The sequence below is a fragment of the Myotis nattereri genome, assembly GCF_964212035.1.
Source record: "Myotis nattereri genome assembly, chromosome: X".
NCBI lineage: Eukaryota > Metazoa > Chordata > Mammalia > Chiroptera > Vespertilionidae > Myotis > Myotis nattereri.
Window position 1 is genome coordinate 42,537,066 of NC_138078.1, and position 24,936 is coordinate 42,562,001.

The following is a 24,936-nucleotide window of genomic DNA, read 5'->3' on the forward strand; positions in this document are numbered from 1 at the left end:
TCGACTAAAGCACAATATCATATTAATCATCATATGCTTATAATTTTAAAAATTGTTGCCCTTTCCTTTAAGACTCAACTCATAGCTCCCTATAGTTGACATACAATCCTATCCTATCTAATAATAGAAAAACATGGTAATTAACTATAACTTCGCTACCCTTCCCATTGGCTAATCAGTGAGATATGCAAATTAATCACCAGCCAAGATGGCGGTTAACCACCAACAAAGATGGCGGCTAATTTACATACTGCAGGCAGGTTAGGACAGAGCAAGCCACCATCCAGGCCCCCATGTGCGACCTGGGGGCGGGGGCTCAGGCAAAGCAATCGCTGATCGCCTCCCTGGAGCCCTCACCACCCACCAGAGACACAGGGCCCACTCCCGTGTGCGACTGGGGGCAAGCGGGGGCTGGGGCGAAGGCAAGCAGTGCCGATCCCCTCGCCCTCGCCCTCGCCCTCCCACCGGAGACAGGGAGCCCACTCCTGGACGCCCCTTCCTGCTCGCAGCAAAGCCCGAGGAGTCTGCGAGCGTCCTACTAGCCTTCCAAAGTGTAATAAAGTGCATTTCTGGTGAGGAGAAGCCCGGGCCAGGGGTGTGTGGGTGCGGACAGGTGAGGGGCCCTCCAAGGGCTGGTGGCTTCAGGCCCAGGCTGCGCGGCCAGGCCACTCGGAGTGCTTGGAACTGGTGCGAGCCAATGTGCCTAAGGCTGGCAGTTCACACTCTCGTGGCCAGTGCGGAGCTGCAGGTGTGGCCCGCCCCCACATCCTCCTCGTGGGGGGTCACGCTCATACCTCGAGGCTACCGGCCTCCAGCCTGGCTCCCGCTTGGGGTCAGGGCTGGCGCCAAGCACAGGGGAGGCCAGAGGAAGAACCCCAAACCCTTAGCCAGACGGACCTCGGGCCCTGGAGGGAAGGAGGCCGTAGGAGCCAGGAGAGCCTGAGAAGAGGGAAATCCCAGGAGGAGGCACCTGGAAAGTGCAGTGAATTGCAGGAGAGGGTGGAACAGCCACACACTGGCAAACCCTGCCCGCCCCAGGTCAGTGACGGGGCCCCAAGTGTTCCTGGGCTTTGCCTTGTATCACGGGGGTTATGCTGACTGTGGGCCGGGCAAGCAAGGGCCACCCCAACCTGTGAAGTTTCGCACAAAGGTTGGGAGGCCACATTCGGGTGGGTTTGTCAGGCCCAGGGAAGGCGCCTTCGCTCTCTGCTCCAAGACGGTGGCCAAGGGGCCCTCCGGAGGCATGTGGTGACTGAACCCAAGCCAGGCCAGAATCCTGCTGGCACTGAGAGGCAAGTAACTGGGCACCGCACCCCAAATGCATGGGGAGCACCAGCGGCCTCCTCTCTCCTGCCCTGGAAGGTGGGAGGCCTGGCAGGACTCACAGGTAAAATGCAGACACTGTTGGGTCCCAGACCGCTTTTCTTTGCACACACACACCACCCTCCCTGCCCCCTCCCCACCATTCTGTGAGGCTAAGGTTCCTGAGCCCAGATCCAAAGACTGCAAAAGGAACAATTCTCCCGGTGAGAACATGCAGGCACCTCCTGCCAAGGCAGCCTAGTTTGACAAACAGCACCTCCTAGGGTGGGGAAAGCAGAGTGCCGCAGAGCAGCGCTGGCTCCCAGATACCCTGGGGCAGGTGGCCACCGCGGCTCCCTGCTGGCCCCAACAGCTGGGCTGCGGCGCCTGCGTGTCCGGTGCACCTAGGCCTCGCTGACCTCATGGCCCCCAGAGCATGCACCTGCCTCCTGGTCCTAATTGCTTCTCCCCACTCCACACACACACACACACATGCATCTGCAAAGGCAGGAACAAGGCCCAGGCGGCTGTGTCCACGCCCTTGCTGGCAAAAGTCACACTCCAAGTGGCCTGCTGTGTGAGGGGCAGTGGACACTCACTCTCTCCCTGGAAAATCCCGGGCGCACCTTGGCTCCTGCAATGTGCAGAATTAGAAATCGAACCGTTTATTGTCTCCTAACTTTTCTCTGGTTTCTTTGGTCACTCACTGTGGCTGCCCCCACTGTTCTGAGTGGGCCCTGGGGGCTCCTGAGCCAGACCACAAATCCCCAAATCAAACACTCGCTTTCAGAAAGCCGGTCTTCTCTACACACCACACAACCTAAAAGGTTGCCCCTCCGTGAAAAGCTCAGAGGAGCACCGAGCTGGGAAAGGACAGCTGGTGCATGGCGGGGTCCCTGAGACCCGAAAAGGTGCAGAAAAATTTTTTTTTAACACATTTCAATTTCAAGAAGTAAAAACAAAACCAAGAAAGAAAACCTACACTTTCAAAGCCTGAACATCCACAGGGACCTCAGCGCGATCCCAAGCCGCCACCTGCCCCACTGCAGGATCCGGGCCTGCCATCTGTGACCAGGGGAGACAGAGCAGACACCACAGGATTGGGGGTGCCATCTGCCACCAGGGGAGCGGGCCTAAGCCAGCAGGTGGTTATCTCCCGATGGGTCCCTGACTGTGAGAGGGCACAGGTTGGGCTGAGCCGCACCTCCCCCCCCCCCCGGCCCCCGCCAGTGTTCAAATTTTTGTGCACGGGGCTTCTAGTATTATATAATAAAGAGTTAATATGCTAATTAGACCAGACAGCAGAATGACCTTCCAGAACAACCGGTGGATGGGGCTACGAGGCAGCCAGGCCACGAGGCAGCAGGGGCCATGAGGACCAAGGCAGCTGGGGCTGCAACGGTCTGGGCTGCAAGAGCTGGGGCAGCCAGGGCTGCGAGGGCCAACCCTTGCATGAATTTTGTGCATCAGGCCTATAGTATTATATTAATTTCAGGTGTACGTTAATTTCAAATGTCTAACATATTGATTAGACATTTATATACCCTATGATGTGATCAACACATTGAGTCTAGTAAACATCTGTCACCTTGCAAAGTTATCACACTATTATTGACTATATTCCCCTTCACCTTTTTTCACTCATCCACCACCCTCCTCTCCTCTGGGAATTCTCAGTTTGTTATCAGTTTCTCTGAGTCTGTTTTGTTTTTGTTTTTTTAATTGTTTTATTGCTTAAAGTATTACAAAGAGTATTATATATGTCTCCTTTTTTCCCCGCCCTTAACAATCCCCGGCCTCGCCTACCCCCCAGTGTCTTATGTCCATTGGTTATGCTTACATGCATACATACAAGTCCTTCAGTTGATCTCCTACCTCCCTCCCCACCCCCGCCCGCCCCTCAACCCTCCCCGGCCTTCCCGCTGTAGTTTGACAGTCTGTTCAAGGCAGCTCTGCCTTTGTATCTATTTTTGTTCATAAGTTTATAATGCTCTTTATCATACATGAATGAGTGAGATCATGTGGTGTTTTTTCCTCATTGACTGGCTTATTTCACTTAAGCACAATGCTCTCCTGTTCCATCCATGCCGTTGCAAATGGTAACAGTTCCTTCTTTTTTACAGCAGCATAGTATTCCATCATGTAGATGTACCACAGTTTTCTAATCCATTCATCTACTGATGGGCACTTAGGCTGTTTCCAGATCTTAGCTATGGTGAATTGTGCTGCTATGAACATAGGGGTGCATATATCCTTTCTGATTGGTGTTTCTGGTTTCTTGGGATATATTCCTAGAAGAGGGATCACAGGGTCAAATGGGAGTTCCATTTTTAGTTTTTTGAGGAAACTCCATACTGTCTTCCATAGTGGCTGCACCAGTCTGCATTCCCACCAGCAGTGCACAAGTGTTCCTTTTTCTCCACATCCTCTCCAGCACTTGTCGTTTGTTGATTTGTTGATGATAGCCAGTCTGACAGGTGTGAGATGGTACCTCATTGTTGTTTTGATTTGCATCTCTCGGATGATTAGTGACTTTGAGCATGTTTTCATATGTCTCTTGGCTTTCTGAATGTCCTCTTTGAAAGATGTCTATTTAGGTCCTTTGCCCATTTTTGATTGGATTGTTTATCTTCCTTTTGTTAAGTTGCATGAGTTCCCTATAAATTTTGGAGATTAGGCCCTTATCAGATATAACATTGGCAAATATGTTTTCCATCGCAGTGGGCTTTCTTGTTGTTTTGTTGATGGTTTCCATGGCTGTGCAGAAGCTTTTTATTTTGATGTAGTCCCTTTTGTTTATTTTCTCTTTAGTTTCCAATGCCCTAGGAGCTGTATCGGTGAAGAAATTGCTACGGCATATGTCTGAGATTTTGTTGCCTTTGGATTCTTCTAGTATTTTTATGGTTTCCCACCGTACATTTAAGTCCTTTATCCATTTTGAGTTTATTTTTGTGTATGGTGTAAGTTGGTGGTCTAGTTTCATTTTCTTGCATGCATCTGTCCAATTTTCCCAAAACCATTTATTGAAGAGACTATCTTGACTCCATTGTATGTTCTTGCCTCCTTTGTCAAATATTAATTGACCATATTGGTTCGGGCCGATTTCTGGTCTCTCTATTCCATTCCATTGATCTATATGTGTGTTCTTGTACCAATACCAGGCAGCTTTGAGAAGAGTGGCTTTGTAATACAGCTTGATATCTGGTATTGAGATCCCACCTACTTTGTTCTTTCTCAGGATCACTGCATCTATTCGGGGACTTTTTTTATTCCAGATGAATTTTTGAAGAATTCGTTCTGGGCCTGTGAAATATGCCGTTGGTATTTAAATGGGAAGTCTGTTGAATTTATAGATTGCTTTGGGTAGTATGGACATTTTAATGACGTTGATTCTACCAATCCAAGAACATGGTATGTTCTTCCATCTGTTTATTTCTTCCTCTATCTCTTTTTTCAACATCCTGTAGTTTTCTGAATAGAGGTCTTTTACCTCCTTAGTTAAGTTTATTCCTAGGTAGCTTAATTTTTTTGGTGCGATGGTAAATGGGATTGTTTTTTTATTCTCTCTTTCTGAAAGTTCACTATTGGTGTATTGAATTGCCATAGATTCCTTGGCATTAATTTTGTATACTGCTACATTGCCGAATTCATTTATTAAGTCTAATAAATTTTTGATGGAGTCTTTAGGGGTTTTTATGTATAATATCATGTCATCTGCAAATAAGGACACTTTTACTTCTTCTTTTCCAATTTGGATGCCTTTTATTTGTTCTTCTTGTCTAATTGCAATGGCTAATACTTCCAGTACTATATCAAACAGGAGTGGTGAGAGTGGGCATCCCTGTCTTGTTCCTGGTCTTAGGGGAAATGGTGTTAGTTTTTGCCCATTGAGTATGATGTTGGCTGTGGGTTTGTCATATATGGCTTTTATTATGTTGAGGTATGATCCTTCTATTCCCACCTTGCTGAGAGTTTTTATCAAAAATGGGTGTTGAATTTTTTCAAATGCTTTTTCTGCATGAATTGATATGACTATGTGGTTTTTTCTTTCAATTTGTTTATGTGATGTATCACGTTTACTGATTTTTGGATATTGTATCTTCCTTGCATCCCTGGGATGAATCCTACTTGGTCATGGTTTATGATCTCTCTGATGTACTGCTGGATCCGATTTGCTCAGATTTTGTTGAGGATATTAGCATCTATGTTCATGAGGGATATTGGCCTGTAATTCTCTTTCATTGTGTTGTCTTTACCTGGTTTTGGTATTAGGGTGATGCTGGTTTCATAGAATGAGCTTGGAAGTGTTCCTTCCTCTTGGATGTGTTCCTTCCTCTTGGATCTTTTGTAGTAGCCTGAGCAGAATCGGTTTTAGTTCTTCCTTGAATGTTTGGTAAAACTCCCATGTGAAGCCGTCTGGTCCTGGGCTTTTGTTTGCTGGAAGCTTTTTGATGACTGCTTCAATTTCTTCCATAGTTATTGGCCTGTTGAGATTTTTAGATTCTTCCTGATTGAGTTTTGGAATGTTGTGTTTTTCTAGGAATATGTCCATTTCCTCCAGGTTGTCTAATTTGTTGGAGTAGAGTTGTCCATAGTATTGTTTAACAATCATTTGTATTTCTGTGGGGTCTGTTGTTATTTCGCCTCTTTCATTTTTGATTTTGTTTATTTGGGTCCTCTCTCTTTGCTTCTTGGTGAGCCTGGCTAGAGGTTCATCAATCTTGTTTATCCTTTCAAAGAACCAGCTCTTGGTTTCATTGATTTTATGTATTTTTTTTTTTTGGTCTCTGTCATTTATTTCTGCTCTAATCTTTATTATCGCCTTCCTTCTGCTCACTCTGGGCTTTTCTTGTTGTTCTCTTTCTAATTCTTTGAGTTGTAGAGTTAGATGATTTACTATCATTTTTTCTTGTTTTGTGAGATAGGCCTGTAGAGCTATAAACTTCCCTCTCAGGATTGCTTTCATTGTGTCCCATAGGTTTTGGATTGTTGTGTTTTCATTGTCATTAGTTTCCAGGATGTTTTTAATTTCTTCTTTGATATCATTTGTAACACAATCAATATTTAATAACATGCTATTCAGCTTCCAAGTGTTTGAGTATTTTGAGTTGTTTTATTTTAGTTTATTTCCAATATTATGGCCTTGTGGTCTAGGAAGATGCTTGGTATGATTTCAATCTTCTTGAATTTGGGGAGAATTTGTTTGTGACCCAATATGTGGTCTATTTTTGAATATGTCCCATGAGCCCTTGAGAAGAATGTATATTCCATGGCTTTGGGGTGAAGTGCTCTGAAGATGTCAATGAAGTCCATCTGATCTAGTGAGTCCTTTAGGATTTCTTTTTCCTTGCTGATTTTTCGTCTAGTGGATTTATCCAGTGATGTCAGTGGTGTATTAAAGTCCCCTACTATGATTGTATTGTTGTAGATCTCTCCTTTGATATCTTCCAGGAGTTTTTTTATGAATTTGGGTGCTCCTGCATTGGGTGCATATATGTTTATCAGGGTTATATCCTCTTGTTGTATTGATCCCGTTAGTATTATGAAGTGGCCTTCCTTATCTCTTGTTATGGCCTTCACTTTGAGGTCTATTTTGTCCGATATAAGTATTGCTACCCCAGCTTTCTTTTCATTTCCATTTGCCTGAAAGATATTTTTCCATCCCTTCACTTTCAGTCTGTGTGAATCCCTTCTTCTGAGGTAGGTCTCTTGTAGACAGCAAATGTATGGGTCATGTTTTTTTTATCCATTTAGCAACTCTATGTGTTTTGGTTGGAGCATTTAGTCCATTTACGTTTAAAGTTATTATTGAAAGGTACTTGTTTGTAGCCATTTCTTTTTTTGTGTGGCTGTTTTCTTTCTGAGCTTTTTATTTCTTCTTTTTACACCAGTCCCTTTAGCATTCCTTGCATTGCTGGCTTGGTGGTGATAAACTCCCTTAGCCTTTTTTTGTCTGTGAAGCTTATTTCCCCTTCAATTTTGAATGATAGCCTTGCTGGGTAGAGTATTCTTGGATTCAGTCCTTTGCTTTGCATCACTTTGTAAATTTCTGTCCATTCTTTTCTGGCCTGATGTGTTTCTGTTGAGAAATCTTTTCATAATCTTATGGGGGATCCCTTGAATGTAACTTTCTGTCTCTCTATTGCAGCCTTTAAGATTCTCTCTTTGTCCTGCACATTTGCCATTGTAATTATGATGTGTCTTGGTGTGGGTCTCTTCGGGTTCACTTTTTTTGCGCCTCTCTGTGCTTGTGTGATTTTTTTCTTCCCCACCTCTGGGTAGTTTTCTGATATTTTTCTTCAAATAGGTTCTCTAACCCTTGTTCCTCTTTCTGTTGTTTTGGCACCCCTATTATTCATATGTTGTTTTGTTTCATGTTGTCCCATAGCTCCCTTAGGCTCTCCTCCTGTCTTTTAATTTTTTTCTCCCACTGCTGTTCAATTTCCATGTGTTTTGTTTCCCTTTCTTCTAATTCGCTAATTTGGTCCTCAGTTTCTCGTAGTCTACTGTTGAAACTTTCAATGGTGTTTTTTATTGCAGCTATATCACTCTTCATTTCTTCTTGATCCTTACATAATTTATTGATTTTTTCTTCTGTTTCTTCTTGCTTCTTGCATAAGTTGTTGATATTTTCCTCCATCTGGTTTATGCACTCTAGGACCCTTAATCTGAATTCTTTTTCTGTCATGTTGCATGCCTCTGTATCACTTAGCTGCTTTTCTGGTGAGTTCTCCTTTTTTTTCCTTTGGGGGTTTCTTTGTCTACCCATGTTTGGTCGCACTGCCATATCTAGATGTTGAGTCATTCAGTGGCTGCTCCTTGGGTGGCAGTGGCTCCTCGGGCTGTGGTTGCTCCTCAGGCAGTTGTGGTAGCAGCTGCTCCTCAGTTGGTAGCAGCTCCTCTGGTGGGTGATGTTCACAGTTGTGGTGGCTCCTCTGGCTGGTGGGGGGAGGCTTCACACACAGCTGCTGTTCCTCAGACAGAGGATGTGGTGATCAGGATGTTGCTGTTCCCTCAGCTCCGTGCCCCAGCTCATCGTGGAAACTGCTGTGACCCGGCCATCCGAATGCCCGCTCTTCATCCGTCCACGCCCTCCACTCACTGTCAGCGCGCTCGCGGCTGCTGCTCTGCCTCCGAAGGTGCCCCCACCGCCAGGCTCTCTGAGTCTGTTTTTGTTTTGTTTTGTTTTGTTTTGTTCTTTAGATTTCACATACAAGTGAAATGCAGTATTTGTCTTTCTCTGCCTCTTAATCACTTTTAACAGTTTGTAATTGTTAATTATGCAATTATTTTATTATTTTCTGGCTTCACTCCTTACCACCACCACTATAAGCACTTTGAAATCCAGGACTGTCTGTTTTTATATCTTCAGCCCCTGACATGTTTTCTGATAATTAATAAGTCAAAAAATAACTTCAATATTATATCATTCCTGAATTTTTTTCCTAATATGTTCAACCACCACTCCTTGACATACTAAGCTTAGTCTCACAGAGGTATTGGAGTGCTGCACAGAGCTGCAACCTTCAGAGTGCATCTTCCTGGAAGGCTTTTTCTCAAGTCTCAGACAAGTGCTGTGTTGTGCTGCTATGGTGCAGGGATAACATTCTTATCCCATTCTATACCCCACTACTCCAATCTACAACCCCACTGACATAATTGAACATTTCCTGTTCTGTATTTCAATGGAAATTTTCAAGTAACTTGAAGGAGTGACCAGACCTCAGGTTTGACTAGTGTTCTGACATAATAATTAATACTCCTCCTTTCATTCCTAAAAGTGTCACAGTTTGGACTATAGTTGAACATAATTGTGTTTCAGAACTTTCTAGGGCCCCTTCTAGCCATTTTTTTAATTACTTTTTAAGTTCTTTGAGGACATGATCAGTTTTCATTTCTTTTTCCTATATCCAGAACTTGTCATAGTGTCTGGCAGTCATGGCTGTTCTTGTTTCATTTGTTTTTTGTTGTTGGTGGTGTTTGTTTTTTGGAGTAGCACAATATATCCAACATGATGAAAGACAAAAACCTACAACCAAAAATACTCCAACCAGAAAGGCCACCATTCAGAACTGAAGGTGAGAACAAGATTTCCCCAGAGAAGCAAAAGCCGGGCACTACAAGAAATGCCAAAGGGAATTTTTTAATTAATTTTTTAAAATGTTGCCCTGGCTAGAAATCTCAGTGGTTAGCAATGGCCTGAGCACATCAGGGTTGCAGGTTCAATTCCCAGTCAAGGGTACGTATTTGGGTTGCAAGTTTGATCCTGCATGTGGGAGGCAACCAATTGATGTGTCTCTCTCACATCAATGTTTCTCTCTTTCTCCCCCCGCCCCCCCTCCAAAAAAAATCCACTCTCTCTAAAAATCAAAGGAAAAAATCCTTTGGTAGGAATTTAAAAAAATAATAAAATAAAGTGACTTTAAAAATATTTTTAATGTTGACATTATTGCATGTGTCCCCCTTTCCCCCTTTTCCAACCTTGACTCATCCCTGCCTCACTCTCCCTTGACCTTCACAAAACTACTTTTTTTATCCATTGGGTATGCATATATGTTGTTCTTTTGCATAAAAAAGATATTCCTGCAATCTTTACCTCAAGAGGTTTGCATTGTGAAACAAAACAAGAACAAAATATACATGACACCTACACACCTACAAAGGTTCTAGGACAGACAAAAATAACTTTAAAATTATATTGCTAAAGACTTTGAATAGTAAATCCATGTTTATGTCTGCTAAGTCATTTATTTTTCTTCTTTAGGATACTGAGTAGGAAAATTTCATAATAATAACTAGTAATTTCAATGAGGATTTACTATGTTGTGGGATTTTCCTGAGTTTAAATTTGCTATTGTATGTCTATGTGAACATGGTAAATGTCTTCACACCAATGTGAATTTGGACAGGTAGTAGAGAAGGAGAAAAACATTCTATGCTCCATTAGCTAAGAGAATTCAAACATGTCTTTTACAGGTACCTCTCATTTGTCAAGAAAATATATATTTAGTCTTATAAACAGTTGTTTGTTTGTTGTTGTTGTTGTTTTTTCTCACCCAAGGATATTTTTATTTATTGATTGTTTTTTTATTGCTTAAAGTAATACAAAGGGTATTACATATGTGTCCATTTCCCCCCCCCCACCGCCCTAGACAGTCCCCTAGCCTCCCCTATCAACCAGTGTCTTATGTCCATTGGTTATGCTTATATGCATGCATACAAGTCCTTTGGTTGATCTCTTACCCCCCTACCTCCTGCCCCCCAACCCTCCCCGGCCTTCCCGCTGCAGTTTGACAATCTGTTTGAGGCAGCTCTGCCTCTGTATCTATTATTGTTCAAAAGTTTATAATGGTCTCTATTATCCATGAATGAGTGAGATCATGTGGTATTTTTCCTTCATTGACTGGCTTATTTCACTTAGCATAATGCTCTCCAGTTCCATCCATGCCGTTGCAAATGGTAAGAGTTCCTTCCTTTTTAGAGCAGCATAGTATTCCATCGTGTAGATGTACCACCGTTTTCTAATCCATTCATCTACTGATGGGCACTTAGGCTGTTTCCAGATCTTAGCTATGGTGAATTGTGCTGCTATGAACATAGGGGTGCATATATCCTTTCTGATTGGTGTTTCTGGTTTCTTGTGATATATTCCTAGAAGAGGGATCACAGGGTCAAATGGGAGTTCCATATGTAGTTTTTGAGGAAACTCCATACTGTCTTCCATAGTGGCTGCACCAGTCTGCATTCCCTCCAGCAGTGCACGAGTGTTCCTTTTTCTCCACATCCTCTCCAGCACTTGTCGTTTGTTGATAACCAGTCTGACAGGTGTGAGATGGTACCTCATTGTTGTTTTGATTTGCATCTCTCGGATGATTAGTGACTTTGAGCATGTTTTCATATGTCTCTTGGCTTTCTGAATGTCCTCTTTTGAAAGGTGTCTATTTAGGTCCTTTGCCCATTTTTGATTGGATTGTTTATCTTCCTTTTGTTAAGTTGCATGAGTTCCCTATGAATTTTGGAGATTAGGCCCTTATCAGATATGACATTGGCAAATATGTTTTCCCACACAGTGGGTTTTCTTTCTTTTTTTTTTAATTTCTTTTTTATTTTTATTTTTTATTTTTTTTTATTATTAGTTAAGGTATTACAAATGTGTCCTCATCACCCCCTTTAACCCCCAACCTCCCCACCACGCACAAACTCATGCTCCCATCCCCCCGTTGTCCATGTCCATTGGTTTGGCTTATATACATGTATACAAGTCCTTCTGTTGATCTCTTCCCCTTACCCCCGCCCTCCCCTACTTTCCTTCTGGGGATTGATAGCCTGATCGCTTTTTCTCAGTCTTTGGGTCTGTCCTTTTTCATCAGTCTATGTTGTTCTCTATAATCCACAAATGAGTGAGATCATGTGGTATTTATCTTTCTCTGACTGGCTTATTTCACTTAGCATAATGCTCTCCAGTTCCATCCATGCTGTTGCAAAAGGCAAGAGTTCCTTTTTTTTTACCGCAGCATAGTATTCCATTGTGTATATGTACCACAGTTTTCTAATCCACTCATCTGCTGATGGGCACTTAGGCTGTTTCCAAATCTTAGCTATGGTGAATTGTGCTGCTATGAACATAGGGGTGCAAATATCCTTTCTAATTGGCGTTTCTGGTTTCTTGGGATATATTCCTAGGAGTGGGATCACAGGGTCAAATGGGAGTTCCATTTTTAGTCTTCTGAGGTAGCTCCATACTGTTCTCCACAGTGGCTGCACCAGTCTGCATTCCCACCAGCAGTGCAGAAGGGTTCCTTTTTCTCCACATCCTCTCCAGCACTTGTTGTTTGTTGATTTGTTGATGATAGCCATTCTGACAGGTGTGAGATGGTACCTCATTGTTGTTTTGATTTGCATCTCTCGGATGATTAGTGACTTTGAGCATGTTTTCATATATCTCTTGGCTTTCTGAATGTCCTCTTTTGAAAGGTGTCTATTTAGGTCCTTTGCCCATTTTTGATTGGATTGTTTATCTTCCTTTTGTTAAGTTGCATGAGTTCCCTATGAATTTTGGAGATTAGGCCCTTATCAGATATGACATTGGCAAATATGTTTTCCCACACAGTGGGTTTTCTTGTTGTTTTGTTGATGGTTTCTTTGGCTGTGCAGAAGCTTTTTATTTTGATGTAGTCCCATTTGTTCATTTTCTCTTTAGTTTCAAGTGCCCTAAGAGCTGTATCAGTGAAGAAATTGCTTCGGCATATGTCTGAGATTTTGTTGCCTTTGGATTCTTCTAGAATTTTTATGGTTTCCCACCGTACATTTAAGTCCTTTATCCATTTTGAGTTTATTTTTGTGTATGGTGTAAGTTGGTGGTCTAGTTTCATTTTCTTGCATATATCTGTCCAATTTTCCCAACACCATTTATTGAAGAGACTATCTTGGCTCCATTGTATGTTCTTGCCTCCTTTGTCAAATATTAATTGACCATATTGGTTCGGGCCGATTTCTGGGCTCTCTATTCTATTCCATTGATCTATATGCTTATTCTTGTGCCAGTACCAGGCAGTTTTGAGAACAGTGGCTTTGTAATACATCTTGATATCTGGTATTGAGATCCCACCTACTTTGTTCTTTTTCAGGATTGCTGCAGCTATTCGGGGTCTTTTTTTATTCCAGATGAATTTTTGGAGAGTTCGTTCTAGATCTCTGAAGTATGCCGTTGGTATTTTAATGGGAAGTGCGTTGAATTTATAGATTGCTTTGGGTAGTATGGACATTTTAATGATGTTGATTCTACCAATCCATGAACATGGTATGTTCTTCCATCTGTTTATGTCTTCCTCTATATCTTTTTCAACTTCCTGTAGTTTTCTGAGTAGAGGTCTTTTACCTCTTTAGTTAAGTTTATTCCTAGGTAGCTTAATTTTTTTGGTGCGATGGTAAACGGGATTGTTTTTATAATCTCTCTTTCTGAAAGTTCATTATTGGTGTATAGAAATGTCTCAGATTTCTTGGGGTTAATTTTGTATCCTGCTACATTGCCAAATTCATGTGTTAAGTCTAGTAGCTTTTTGATGGAGTCTCTAGGGTTTTGTATGTATAATATCATGTCGTCTGCAAATAAGGACACTTTTACTTCTTCTTTTCCAATTTGGATGCCTTTTATTTCTTCTTCTTGCCTAATTGCAATGGCTAACACTTCCAGTACTATGTTGAACAGGAGTGGTGAGAGGGGGCATCCCTGTCTTGTTCCTGTTCTTAGGGGAAATGGTGTTAGTTTTTGTCCCATTGATTATTTTAGAGAGAGTGGAAGGGAGAGAAGGAGAGAGAGAGATTGTTTCTAGAGAGAAACATCAATTGGTTGCCTTCCGCACTTGCCCCTACCGGGGCTGGGGAACAAACTTGCATCACAGATATGTGCCCTTGACTGGGAATAGAACCCACGATCCTTTGGCGTACAGGCGAATGTTCTAACCAATGAGCAACACTGGCCGGGACCTAAACACTTGTTTTAAGTGACTTTGGAGCTTTGAATAAATGCAGGGACAGAAGGAAGAGAAACCAATATGACGGTGGAGGTAAACACCTGAAATTGCTGCCTCGCACAACCACTTCAAAAAGACAACTAAAAGACAAAACAGACATCATCCAGAACCACAGGAAGGCTTGCTGAGTGGAAATTCTACAACTAGAAGGAAAGAGGAAAGCACACTGAGACTCAGAGGAGGTGCAGTGTGGAAGTAAAGTGCAGAGGTATGGAGGTGCACGCAGAAAGGGCTAGCAGCTGAGGACACAGTTGTCTTTTCCAATCGGGAGGGAGTCTCAAGCTCCTGACTGCTCTGAACTCCAGTTCTGGGTGATTCTCTGGGGACCCAGACTCATACAGGAGAAACTGGACTGTCTGGCATCGGTCAGAACTCGAGGTCAGCTTTCTCTCAGAGGTACTTGCAGCGATTACGGGGAAACTGAGAAGCAGGGCTAGGGTAGGACTGAGGAGCAGCCATAGCTGCTTGCTCCACCTGGTTGATCCCCTGAGACCATGCCCCATCCAAGCTGTGCACAGAGGCTTTTGCATGTGAAAGGCCTGGCCCTTTGCAATCTGAAAATTACCTAACAAACTGCAGCTGGGTCAGAGAAACCCAGAACATCCAAAAGAAGGCCCAAGGCCCCACAGCAACTTTCATTGCTTCACAGCTGGGCTCCTGCTGGGTAGCCTCAGGCAGAGGCTAAATTAGCACCTCCTTAGAGATACAAGAGCCAGTGTACCCAGTGGTCAAAGTGGGACCATCCAGATTACAACTCCTCAGATTCATAAGGTACACACTCAGGGGGCAGACTCAGTGAGCACCAAAGCCCCACTGAAGCAAGTCTTGCCCCAGAAGGGTGTCTCCAGGACAGAAGTTCTCCCACTGCAGACACAGCTGATTCTCACAGCCTATTGGCCTAGAGATCAATTCCTCCCAGTGATACCTACAACAATCAAGGTTTAACTACAACAAGACTGTGCACAAGGCCCACAAAGTGATGCACCAAGAGTGTCCACCTGAGGTAATTGGGGAGGCTGAGCCACTGGGCCCTATAGGACACCTAGCACAGAAAGCCACTCTATCAACACAGGGAAGCATAAAAAATGTGGAGACAAAGAAACAGGTCACAAATGACAGAAATGGAGGAAAGCAAACTACTGGATATAGAGTTCAAAACCACATTTCCAAGGTTTTTCAAGAATTTTCTAGAAACCACCAATAAATTTAGTGAGACCCTCCAGAAATCTAGTGAGACCCTCGAGGTTATGAAAAAGGACCAAGTAGAAATTAAGTATACACTGACTGAAATAAATAATATTATACAGAGTTCCAACAGCAGACTAGAGGATCACAAGAATCAAGTCAAAGATTTGAAACATGAAAAAGCAAAAAACACCCAACTGGAAAAACAAAAAGAAAAAAGAATCCAAAAATATGAAGATAGTGTAAGGAGCCTCTGGGACTACTTCAAGCGTACCAACATCCAAATTATAGGGGTGCCAGAAGAAGAGAGAGAGCAAGATATTGAAAACCTATTTGAAGAAATAATGACAGAAAACTTCCCCTACCTGGTGAAAGAAAGACTTACAAGTCCAAGAAGCACAGAGAACCTCAAACAAAAGGAATCCAAAGAGGACCACACCAAGACACATCATAATTAAAATGCCAAGAGCAAAAGACAAAGAGAGAATCTTAAAAGCAGCAAGAGAAAAACAGTCAGTTACCAACAAGGGAGTACCCATACGACTTTCAGCTGATTTCTCAACAGAAACTATGCAGGCCAGAAGGGAGTGGTAAGAAATATTCAAAGTGATGAATACCAAGAACCTACAACCAAGATTACTTTATCCAGCAAAGCTATCATTCAGAATTGAAGGTCAGATAAAGAGTTTCACAGATAAGAAATAGCCAAAGGAGTTCATCACCACCAAACCAATATTATATGAAATGCTGAAAGGTATCCTTTAAGAAGAGGAAGAAGAAGAAAAAGGTAAAGATACAAATTATGAACAACAAATACACATCTATCAACAAGTGAATCTAAAAATCAAGTAAATAAATAATCTGATGAACAGAATAAACTGGTGAATATAATAGAATCAGGGGCATAGAAAGGGAATGGACTGACTACTCTTGGGGGGGAAGGAGTGTGGGGGGTGCGGGACGAGACTGGACAAAAATCGTACACCTATGGATGAGGACCGTGGGGGGGGGAGGGTAAGGGAAGAGGGTGGGGTGGGAACCGGGTTGAGGGGAGCTATGGGGGGAAAAAAGGAACAACTGTAATAATCTGAACAATAAAGATTAAAAAAATAAAATAAAATAACAAGCAAGAAAATGCAGGGACAGAAATCTCAATGTCCTAGAAATTATTTTAAAGAGAATAAAAATGTAAGTCAGATAGTTAATGTGGAACTTATAAAGGGAATAATCTAAGTGAAATGGGTATCTGTGTTGGCTAATTCATAAAATGAAAATATTGAAGTCATAAGTACTAGTATAATCATTAGAGGAGTTATTATATGCTGTCTGAATGTCAGTTATCAGATGTCAATTCCGTGTGCATGATGTTTTCAAGTGTGACTCTTCTAAATAAGCATGTAGTTGTCCATACTATTCTTAGAACTATTGGTAACTTTTCTTCTTGTTTGTATAAATAAGATTGAAGTGTAACTGGATTACCCTAGTACGCTGATTATATAGATAGTCTAGTTTTAGATTAGTGAGCACAACTGCTATCTGAAGAGCTTGTCAGTGCTCACAGGTCTATAGCCTTCCATTATGGTTAGTCATCTTCTTTTTTTAACTGAACCCCTAGTGGTGTTTATTGCACCCTTTACATAATTTGAGAACCTACTATGCTCTGTTCACTTTTCTAAACACTTTTCTTACTCATTGTATGTAATCTTTACCCTGTGAGGTAACTACCAATAGCCTCACTTTACATAAGAGAAAAGTGAGGCTCAAATTGAAGGAAAGACTCTGGCCAGGTTAGAACTCAAACCTACCAGGTAGTTGAGAGAAATTTAGAAATAAAATTGTCCCTGATTCTCTTCTGTAATTTATATATTTTTAAATGTTCTAGTTTTTCATGCAAGTTGAGTCAATTTTCTTTCTTTTGCAATATAATAAAAACAATTACAACAAATAAAAGAGGCTGTAGATATAATTCATGATTGTGCACAAGCCTCTTTCCTTATCTGGAGCACACCCCTCTATTTGTTACCCTTCTAGCCTGTTTCAATGGCTTGAAAACAATTTTAATGGTTTTCTAATTTCCCTAGTAGATGAGGTCCCTGATATTTTGCATAGAGTAGTGCTGGAAAAGTTGTACTCTTCAAGAGTGGAGCTCAACTATAGCAAGAAGGATCTGGTGGCCCTGGCTAGTTTTCTCAGTGGTTAGAGCATCAGCCCATGAACTGAAGAGTCATGGGTTTGATTCCAGTCAAGGGCACGTACCTAAGTTGCAATCGGCCATCAGGGCATGTGCGGGAGGCAACCAATCAATGTGTATCTCTCACATCAATGTTTCTCTCTCTGTGTTTCTCCCCCTCCCTTCCACTCTCTAAAAATCAATGGAAAAATGGCCTTGGGTGAGGATTAACAAAAAAAAAGTTGTGTTTTATTTTTTTAAAGAAGGAGCTGGTGTGGGATCTAGACAACTTACTTGGCATAAAGGAAGAGAGAGAGAGTCCTTTGAACGATATATATATATATTTGCACCCTGTGGAAGCACCGTGTTTCTGTTTCTCTAAGTTGTGATAAGCTGTTCTTAAGAAGAAATCACTATATTCTAAAATGCTTTTCCAGAATTTTACTAAATATGATTGTGATATGTGTGTTCATTTGCAGGGATTGGTAACATCTGAACATACCAAACCAAACAGACAAACTTTTGCACCACCACTACTACCACACTGTACCACAAAGAAATGCCACTCTATGTGGATTCCAAGCAGGCTAAAAAGAAAAAGAGTTGACTAGATCTCAGACCCACTAAACGGGATGACGGCCACAGCTGCAGTGGAAACACCAAAAATGAAGAAGAGTGCCTCCAAAGAAGAGAAGCAGCAACCTAACCAAGACAGCACAGAACAGGGCAATGCTGATTCTGAAGAGTGTATGAGCTCTGAGAGTGACCCTGAACAGATGAGCCTTAAGAGCAGCAACAGCAGTGACAATAGCTGTCAACCTGGAGTTGTTCAGTTGAAGAAAAAGGAGATTCCCTTCAAGCCACACCGCCAGCTTTGTAGATCACCCTGCCTAGATCGTCCAAGCTTCTCCCAGAGCAGCATTCTACAGGATGGGAAGGTTGACTTGGAAAAAGAGTACCAAGCCAAGGTGGATTTTGCTCTAAAGCTGGGCTATGCAGAGGAACAGATTCAATCAGTGCTGAACAAGCTGGGCCCAGAATCACTTATTAATGATGTATTGGCAGAGCTTGTCAGACTTGGGAACAAAGGTGATTCAGAAGGGCAGGTCAACTTGAGTCTGTTAGTGCCCCGGGGGCCCAGCTCCAGAGAGATTGCAAGCCCTGAACTGTCTCTTGAAGATGAAATAGACAGCAGTGACAATTTGAGGCCAGTTGTCATTGATGGAAGTAATGTGGCAATGAGGTAAGACTGGTATATTTTCTCTATCTTTCTTTAAAAGTGCCCTGAGCTCATAGAAATTGTCTTCCTTTGCCAAAGACTATGAGAGGCCCTTGGTTATTGTCTGTAGCTTGTGCTCCTCTAAGTGGACAGAGGCTAAAATGTTTCTGCCCTGTCCTTTTCTTTCTCTTTTGAAATAGTTGCCAATTTTTTTTCAGGTATGCTGAAAGCAGCTTAGACACCAGTGATGCTTCAGAGAAGACATAACCATTTAGCCTTTGTTTTTCTTGGAGTCCCCTCTGCCACTTGTACTTGGCTGGACCAATCATCCTGAAAATGTTGCTTTTATAATGTGACTTGAGTGCATACTTGGGAACTTACAGTAACTCCTGATTGCCATTCTACCAAATTTGGATCCCTTTGCCTGATTTTGTGATATGATCTTTTCTTCCCAACCTAGGATGACCTCCTCCTTATCTTCATACCCTACATGTTGTACCACCTCCTCAAACAATGTTCTGACTTTTCTGGCCCCAATGATAGTCTCTGAGTTGTTGTACTTATGGTAGGCTGAATAATATCTCCCTAAAGATGTCTGCATCCTAATCCCTGGAATCGGTGAATCTGTTATTTTACATGGTAAAAGGGGCTTTGCAGATATGGTTGAGTTAAGGATCTTGAGGTGTGGGATATTATCCTGGATTATCAAGGTGGCATCAGTATAATCACAAGGGTCCTTATAAGAGTGAGGGAGACAGCAGGAATAGAATAAATGGTAGGAAATGTAATGACAGAAAGAATAGTATAAAGTTATGTAAAAAAGGGGCCATAAGCCAAGAAATGTGGGCAACTTTCAGAAGCTGAAAAGGCTAAGAAATGAATTCTCCCCTGAAATCTGCAGAAAGAACACAGCCTTGCCAACACTCTAATTTTAAACTTCTGACTTCCTGAAATATAAGAGAATAAATTGGTGTGATTTTAAGCCACTAAATATTACATCAGCAGTAGGAAAGTAATACACAAACAAGAATTCCTTCATGCTTCATTCTATACTCCCTGGTATAATTTTTTATTTTATGTCAGAGAGCCTTAGAAATTCCTTCTTCTGTTTCTCAAATGAGTTGTCATCCAAGTTTGGATTAAACATTCCCAGTGATCAGGAGCCAACTTTCTATTGAGTCCACCATTGCTTGATGAGCTCAGTGGGATACTTAGACTGTACACAATCAGAATAAATTTTTTATTCTGTGATATGACCTTTTCTTCCCATTTGATTTTATCTCTCCCACATTTACATAAGTCTCTTTAACAATCTCCATGTAAATTATGCTGATTTCTATGCCCACTATTGTTTTATGCCTCCCTTGTTTTCCCCACATCACATTGCATAGTACTGGATGCTCCCACAGAGATATGAGGGAGCAGGAATAAGGGCAACTCTTATGAACAATACCATTGCTGTATTCAGGAGTTGCTTAACAGACTAACTGAAGGTACACTTTAATATATAGTTCTATTTAATCCTCACAGCAACTTTATTTTACAGATGACAAAACTAGAGTTCAGCAAAGTTAAGTGACTTCCTTGAGGTCACTTGCTATAGCTAGTAGGGGGCGTGCAGTAGACTGTTTTTGAGATGGCACACTTTATAGCACTGAAAAACCAAATAAAATGAAATTCCATCCCATTTCTCCAAATTTCTCCTTTAATAGAAATAATGATGATTTTTTTAGAGTTCAAGTTATTCTTACACTTACCAGTATTATAGCAGTGGGAAAAATCACAACTGGACATCGTCCTTATAAGCCAATATAATAACTATTTAAGACCCATGGGCTTGCCCAATTTACCCATAGTTCAACTTTTTAGAAGCAATCAGTGGTAGCTGTCCCTAAGCCTACCTTGGAGTATATTGGCAGTTAAATATGTTTTCTTTCTTTTACCTTAAGTGCTTCGACTTTTAGTAGAGTAGTAGAATTGCTTTATAGTACTTACTGGATATTTAAACATGATTAACATGTTTGGAAATGTCCTTGTTAGGACATTTAATAAATTTTTGTCATGTACCTCAAAAATGATCAGACTGGAAACTCTTGAAGTACATATATTAATGGGGCCCCTGAGAATATGTATGAATTCACCCAAGATAATTACAGCTAATTTCTCTTGTAGTTGAGTGATTATCAGTGAGAAAGTGAGAAATCTAAAGAGAGCACCCATCACATTATCTTAATTAGCCTTGTAGCAAAATGTTTCTTTTCTTCTGGGTAGCCTTGTTCCACAGGTAATATCAGTTATTGCAATGGAATTGCTACATGTAAACGAACTTGTTTTTAGCATCCAAGCTGTTTAAACTTACTGTAATTTATTGTGGTTTATGTATATGCCAGAGTACCAGATTCCATGCTAAGAAATCAGAATTTTCACAGCCAAACTAGTACACCATTTGTGAGTTTTTTTAAGATTATTACAAAAAAAATTTTTTTTTCAATTCATCTGATAATTTTCCCTCTTCAAATTTCCAATCAAATTAATTTTGACAGTGTTTGTTCCTACAAATAATTGTGATACAATGTCTTCTATTTTTGTATCATGACCTAATTTTAAAAGAAATACTTAATTTTGAAGGAATTTGAGAATTAGAGAAAGAAAATAAATCACTTAGAACCATCGCACACAGAATAACAATTTTTATTAGTATTTCAATATATCTACTTTTTAGTAAAGGGTGTCCCAAAATTCACGCAAGAAGTAATTTTGATAGAAAAAACAGATTTATAATTAAAAATTGTAAATTTTTATTGATTTATAAAGTATACAGTACAGGGTTATGTATGGAATAGAATATCAGGTAAATGGCCTCCACAGCTTTTCTGGCACATACACACTCTTTTGTTGAAATTTTTCATGACCATTTTTGCATAAATGTGGCTGAATTTCATTGCTACAACGCTCAATTTCCTCCTTCAAGGCATGGGTGGTCGTGGGCCTGTTGGTATAACCCTTAGACTTCAAAAACCCCAAAGAAAAAAGTCCAACTGTGTTAAATCGCATGATCTGGGCGGCCAGTTCTGATCACCAGAATGGGAAATTACACGACCAGGAAATGACTCGTGCAGTAATTGAATTGATTCTTGGGCTGTATGGCATGTGGCACCATCTTGTTGAAACTACATGTCATCCACATCCATATCTTGCAATTTAGGCACAAAAAACTGGATTATCATGGCCCGATAGTGAGCACCATTAACTGTTATTGCCTGAGCAGCCGCATTTTCGAAGAATGGTCCGATGATGCCTCCAACCCAAAATCCGCACCAAACAGTGACATGTTGTGGATGCATTTGTTTCTCAACAATCACTCGTGGATTTTCTGAACCCCAAATGCGACAATTGTGTTGATTAACCAAGCCATCAAGATGAAAATGAGCCTCATTAAAATTCAGCCACATTTATGCAAAACGGTCATGGAAAATTTCAACAAAAGAGTGTGTATGTGCCAGCAAAGCCGTGGAGGCCATTTACCCGATATGCTATTCCATACATAACCCTATACTGTATACTTTATGAATCAATAAAAAATTTACAATTTTTAATTATAAACCTGTGTTTTCTATCAAAATTACATCTTGCGTGAATTTTGGGACACCCTTTATTTTATAAGGTTACTAGAGGTCCAGTACACAAAATTTATGCAGGGGGGTCGGTCCCCTCAGCCCAGCCTGCACCCTCTCCAATCTGGGAGCCTTCAGGGCATGTCTGACTGCCAGTTTAGGCCTGATCCCTCTCACAATCCTGGACCACTGGCTCTTAATCGCTCACTTACCTGCCTGCCTGGTCACCCATAACTGCCCCCCCTGCCAGCCTGATTGCCCCTAACTGTCCCCCGCTGCTAGCCAGATCGCCTCCAACTGCCCCCTCCCTTCCAGCCTGGTTGCTCCCAACTGCCCCCCCTGCTGGCCTGGTCACCCCTCAGAGCTCCCCCACCGGCCTGGTCACCCCATGCAGCCTGCAGTTCATTCATTTGGTCGTCCCTCACTAACCCCCCTGCCGGCCTGGTCATAGGTAGCCATCTTGTGAGGGCATAAGTGTTCATTTGCATATTACATCTTTATTATATAGGATACATAGACTGTTTTTTACAAAATTGGGATTATATATACTAGTCTGTATCTTTTATTTTCTCTTTTATTATTATATTGTAAGCATTTCTCATATCAAAATTTTCAAAAATGTGATTTTGTTGGAGTATTATATTTAATTAAATGTGATAACTATTTTCAGTCAGCATTTATGTGTGTCATTTTTGCTGTCAATGTTTTTTTTAAAGCTTAATATATCTACTTAAGATTCATCTCCAACTGATCCTTCATATAAACTTTATCTAAATCTTTTGCAATATCTCTTCATCTTTATTTTTAATTTTTAAAAAATTCTTTATTGTTAAAAATATTACATATGTCCCACTATGAACATAGGGATGCATATATCCTTTCTAATTGGTGTTTCTAGTTTCTTGGGATATATTCCTAGAAGTGGGATCACTGGGTCAAATGGGAGTCCATTTTTAGTTTTTTGAGGAAACTCCATACTGTTCTCCACAGTGACTGCACCAGTCTGCATTCCCACCAACAGTGCTTGAGGGTTCCTTTTTCTCTGCATCCTTCCCAGCACTTGGCATTCGTTGATTTGTTGATGATAGCCAGTCTGACAGGTGTGAGGTGGTACTGCATTGTCATTTTGATTTGCATCTCTCAGATTTGGAAACAGCCTAAATGCCCATCAGTAGATGAGTAGATTAAAAACTGTGGTACATCCCTAACTGGTTTGGCTCAGTGGATAGAGCATCGGCCTATGGACTCAAGGATCCCAGGTTCGATTCCGGTCAAGAGCATGTACCTTGGTTGCAGGCACATACCCAGTGGGAAGTGTGCAGGAGGCAGCTAATCGATGTTTCTCTCTCATCAATGTTTCTAACTCTCTATCCCTCTCCCTTCATCTCTGTAAAAAATCAGTAAAAAATATATGTTTTTAAAAAACTGTGGTACATCTACATAGTGGAATACTATGCTCTGGTAAAAAAGGAGTTCTTGCCATTTGCAACAGCATGGATGAAACTGGAGAGCATTACACTAAGTGAAATAAGCCAGTCAGAGAAAGATAAATATCACATGATCTCACTCATTTATGGAATATGTTGTTCATAGTTTATGAACAACATAAACTATGAACAAAAACAAATCCAGAGACAGAGAAACATCGAACAGACCATCAAACCTCAGAGGGAAGGTAGGGGAGGGTAAGGGGGAGAGATCAACCAAAGGACTTGTATGTGTGCATATAGACCTAACCAATGGACACAGACAATAGGGGGGTGAGGGCATGAGGGGGGAGGATGGGGGATAATTTGGGGATAAGGACACATATGTAATAACTTAATCAATAAAAAAAATTAAATTAAAAAAATAAAAATAATAAATTAAAAATGTATATATTATATATGTCCCCCTTTCCCCCCATTGTCCTCTCCCATCCTGCACCCACCAACCAGCTCCAGCCTTCACCGCCCCATTGTCTGTGTCCATTGGTTATGCTTATATGCATATAAGTTCCTTGGTTGATCTCTTACACCCCATATATCCCCCACTCACCCTCCCCTGCCTTCCCTCTGAGGTGTGACTGTCTGATGATTCTATGTCTCTGAATCTATTTTTGATCATCAGTTTATGTTGTTCATTATATTCCACAAATGGGTGAGATCCTGTGATACTTATCTTTCTCTGACTGGCTTATTTTACTTAGCATAATCTCCATGACCATCCATGCTATTGCAAATGGTAAGAGTTCTTTCTTTTTTACAGCAGTGTAATATTCCATTGTATAGATGTAGCAAAGGTTTTTAATCTACTCGTCTGCTGATGGGCACTTAAGCTGTTTCCAAATCTTAGCTACTGTAAATTGTGCTGCTATTAACATTAGGGGTGCATATGTTCTTTCTGATTGGTGTTTCTGATTTTTTGGGATATAGTCTGAGAAGTGGGATTACTGGGTCAAATGGGAGTTCCATTTTTAATTTTTTGCGGAAACTCCATACTGTTTTCCACAGTGGCTGCACCAGTCTGCATTCATACAGGCACCCACCAGGACTGTATGAAGGTTCCTTTTTCTACACATCCCCACCAGCACTGTCGTTTGTTGGTTTGTTGGTGATAGCCATTCTAACTGGTGTGAGGTGCTGCCTCATTGTTGTTTTGATTTTCATCACTCGGATAATTGGTGACTTTGAGTATTTTTTCATATGTCTGTTGGCCTTCTGTATGTCCACTTTCAAGAAGTGTTTATTTAAGTCCTTTGCCCATTTTTTGATTGGATTGTTTGCCTTCCTTTTGTTAAGTTGTATGAGTTCCCTATAAATTTTAGAGATTAAACCCTTATCAGATGTAACATTGGCAAATATATTCTCCCATGCAGTGGGCTCTCTTGTCCTCCTTTGTCAAATATGGATTGAGCATAGTGGCTTGGGTTGA

General features: G+C 41.3%; 1 protein-coding gene across 1 annotated transcript in view; it reads left to right on the top strand.

The window, feature by feature from the left end:
- Positions 1-24,936, top strand: part of ZC3H12B (zinc finger CCCH-type containing 12B) — a gene marked incomplete at its 3' end in the record, with an annotated part of 438,369 nt that overhangs the window by 397,955 nt on the left and 15,478 nt on the right. The window contains exons 6-7 of the mRNA XM_081080808.1: positions 8,321-8,441; positions 17,670-18,433. Of these exons, the coding sequence (XP_080936934.1) occupies positions 17,823-18,433 (611 nt within the window). The 5' untranslated portion in view covers positions 8,321-8,441; positions 17,670-17,822. The remainder of the gene's footprint in view (positions 1-8,320; positions 8,442-17,669; positions 18,434-24,936) is intronic.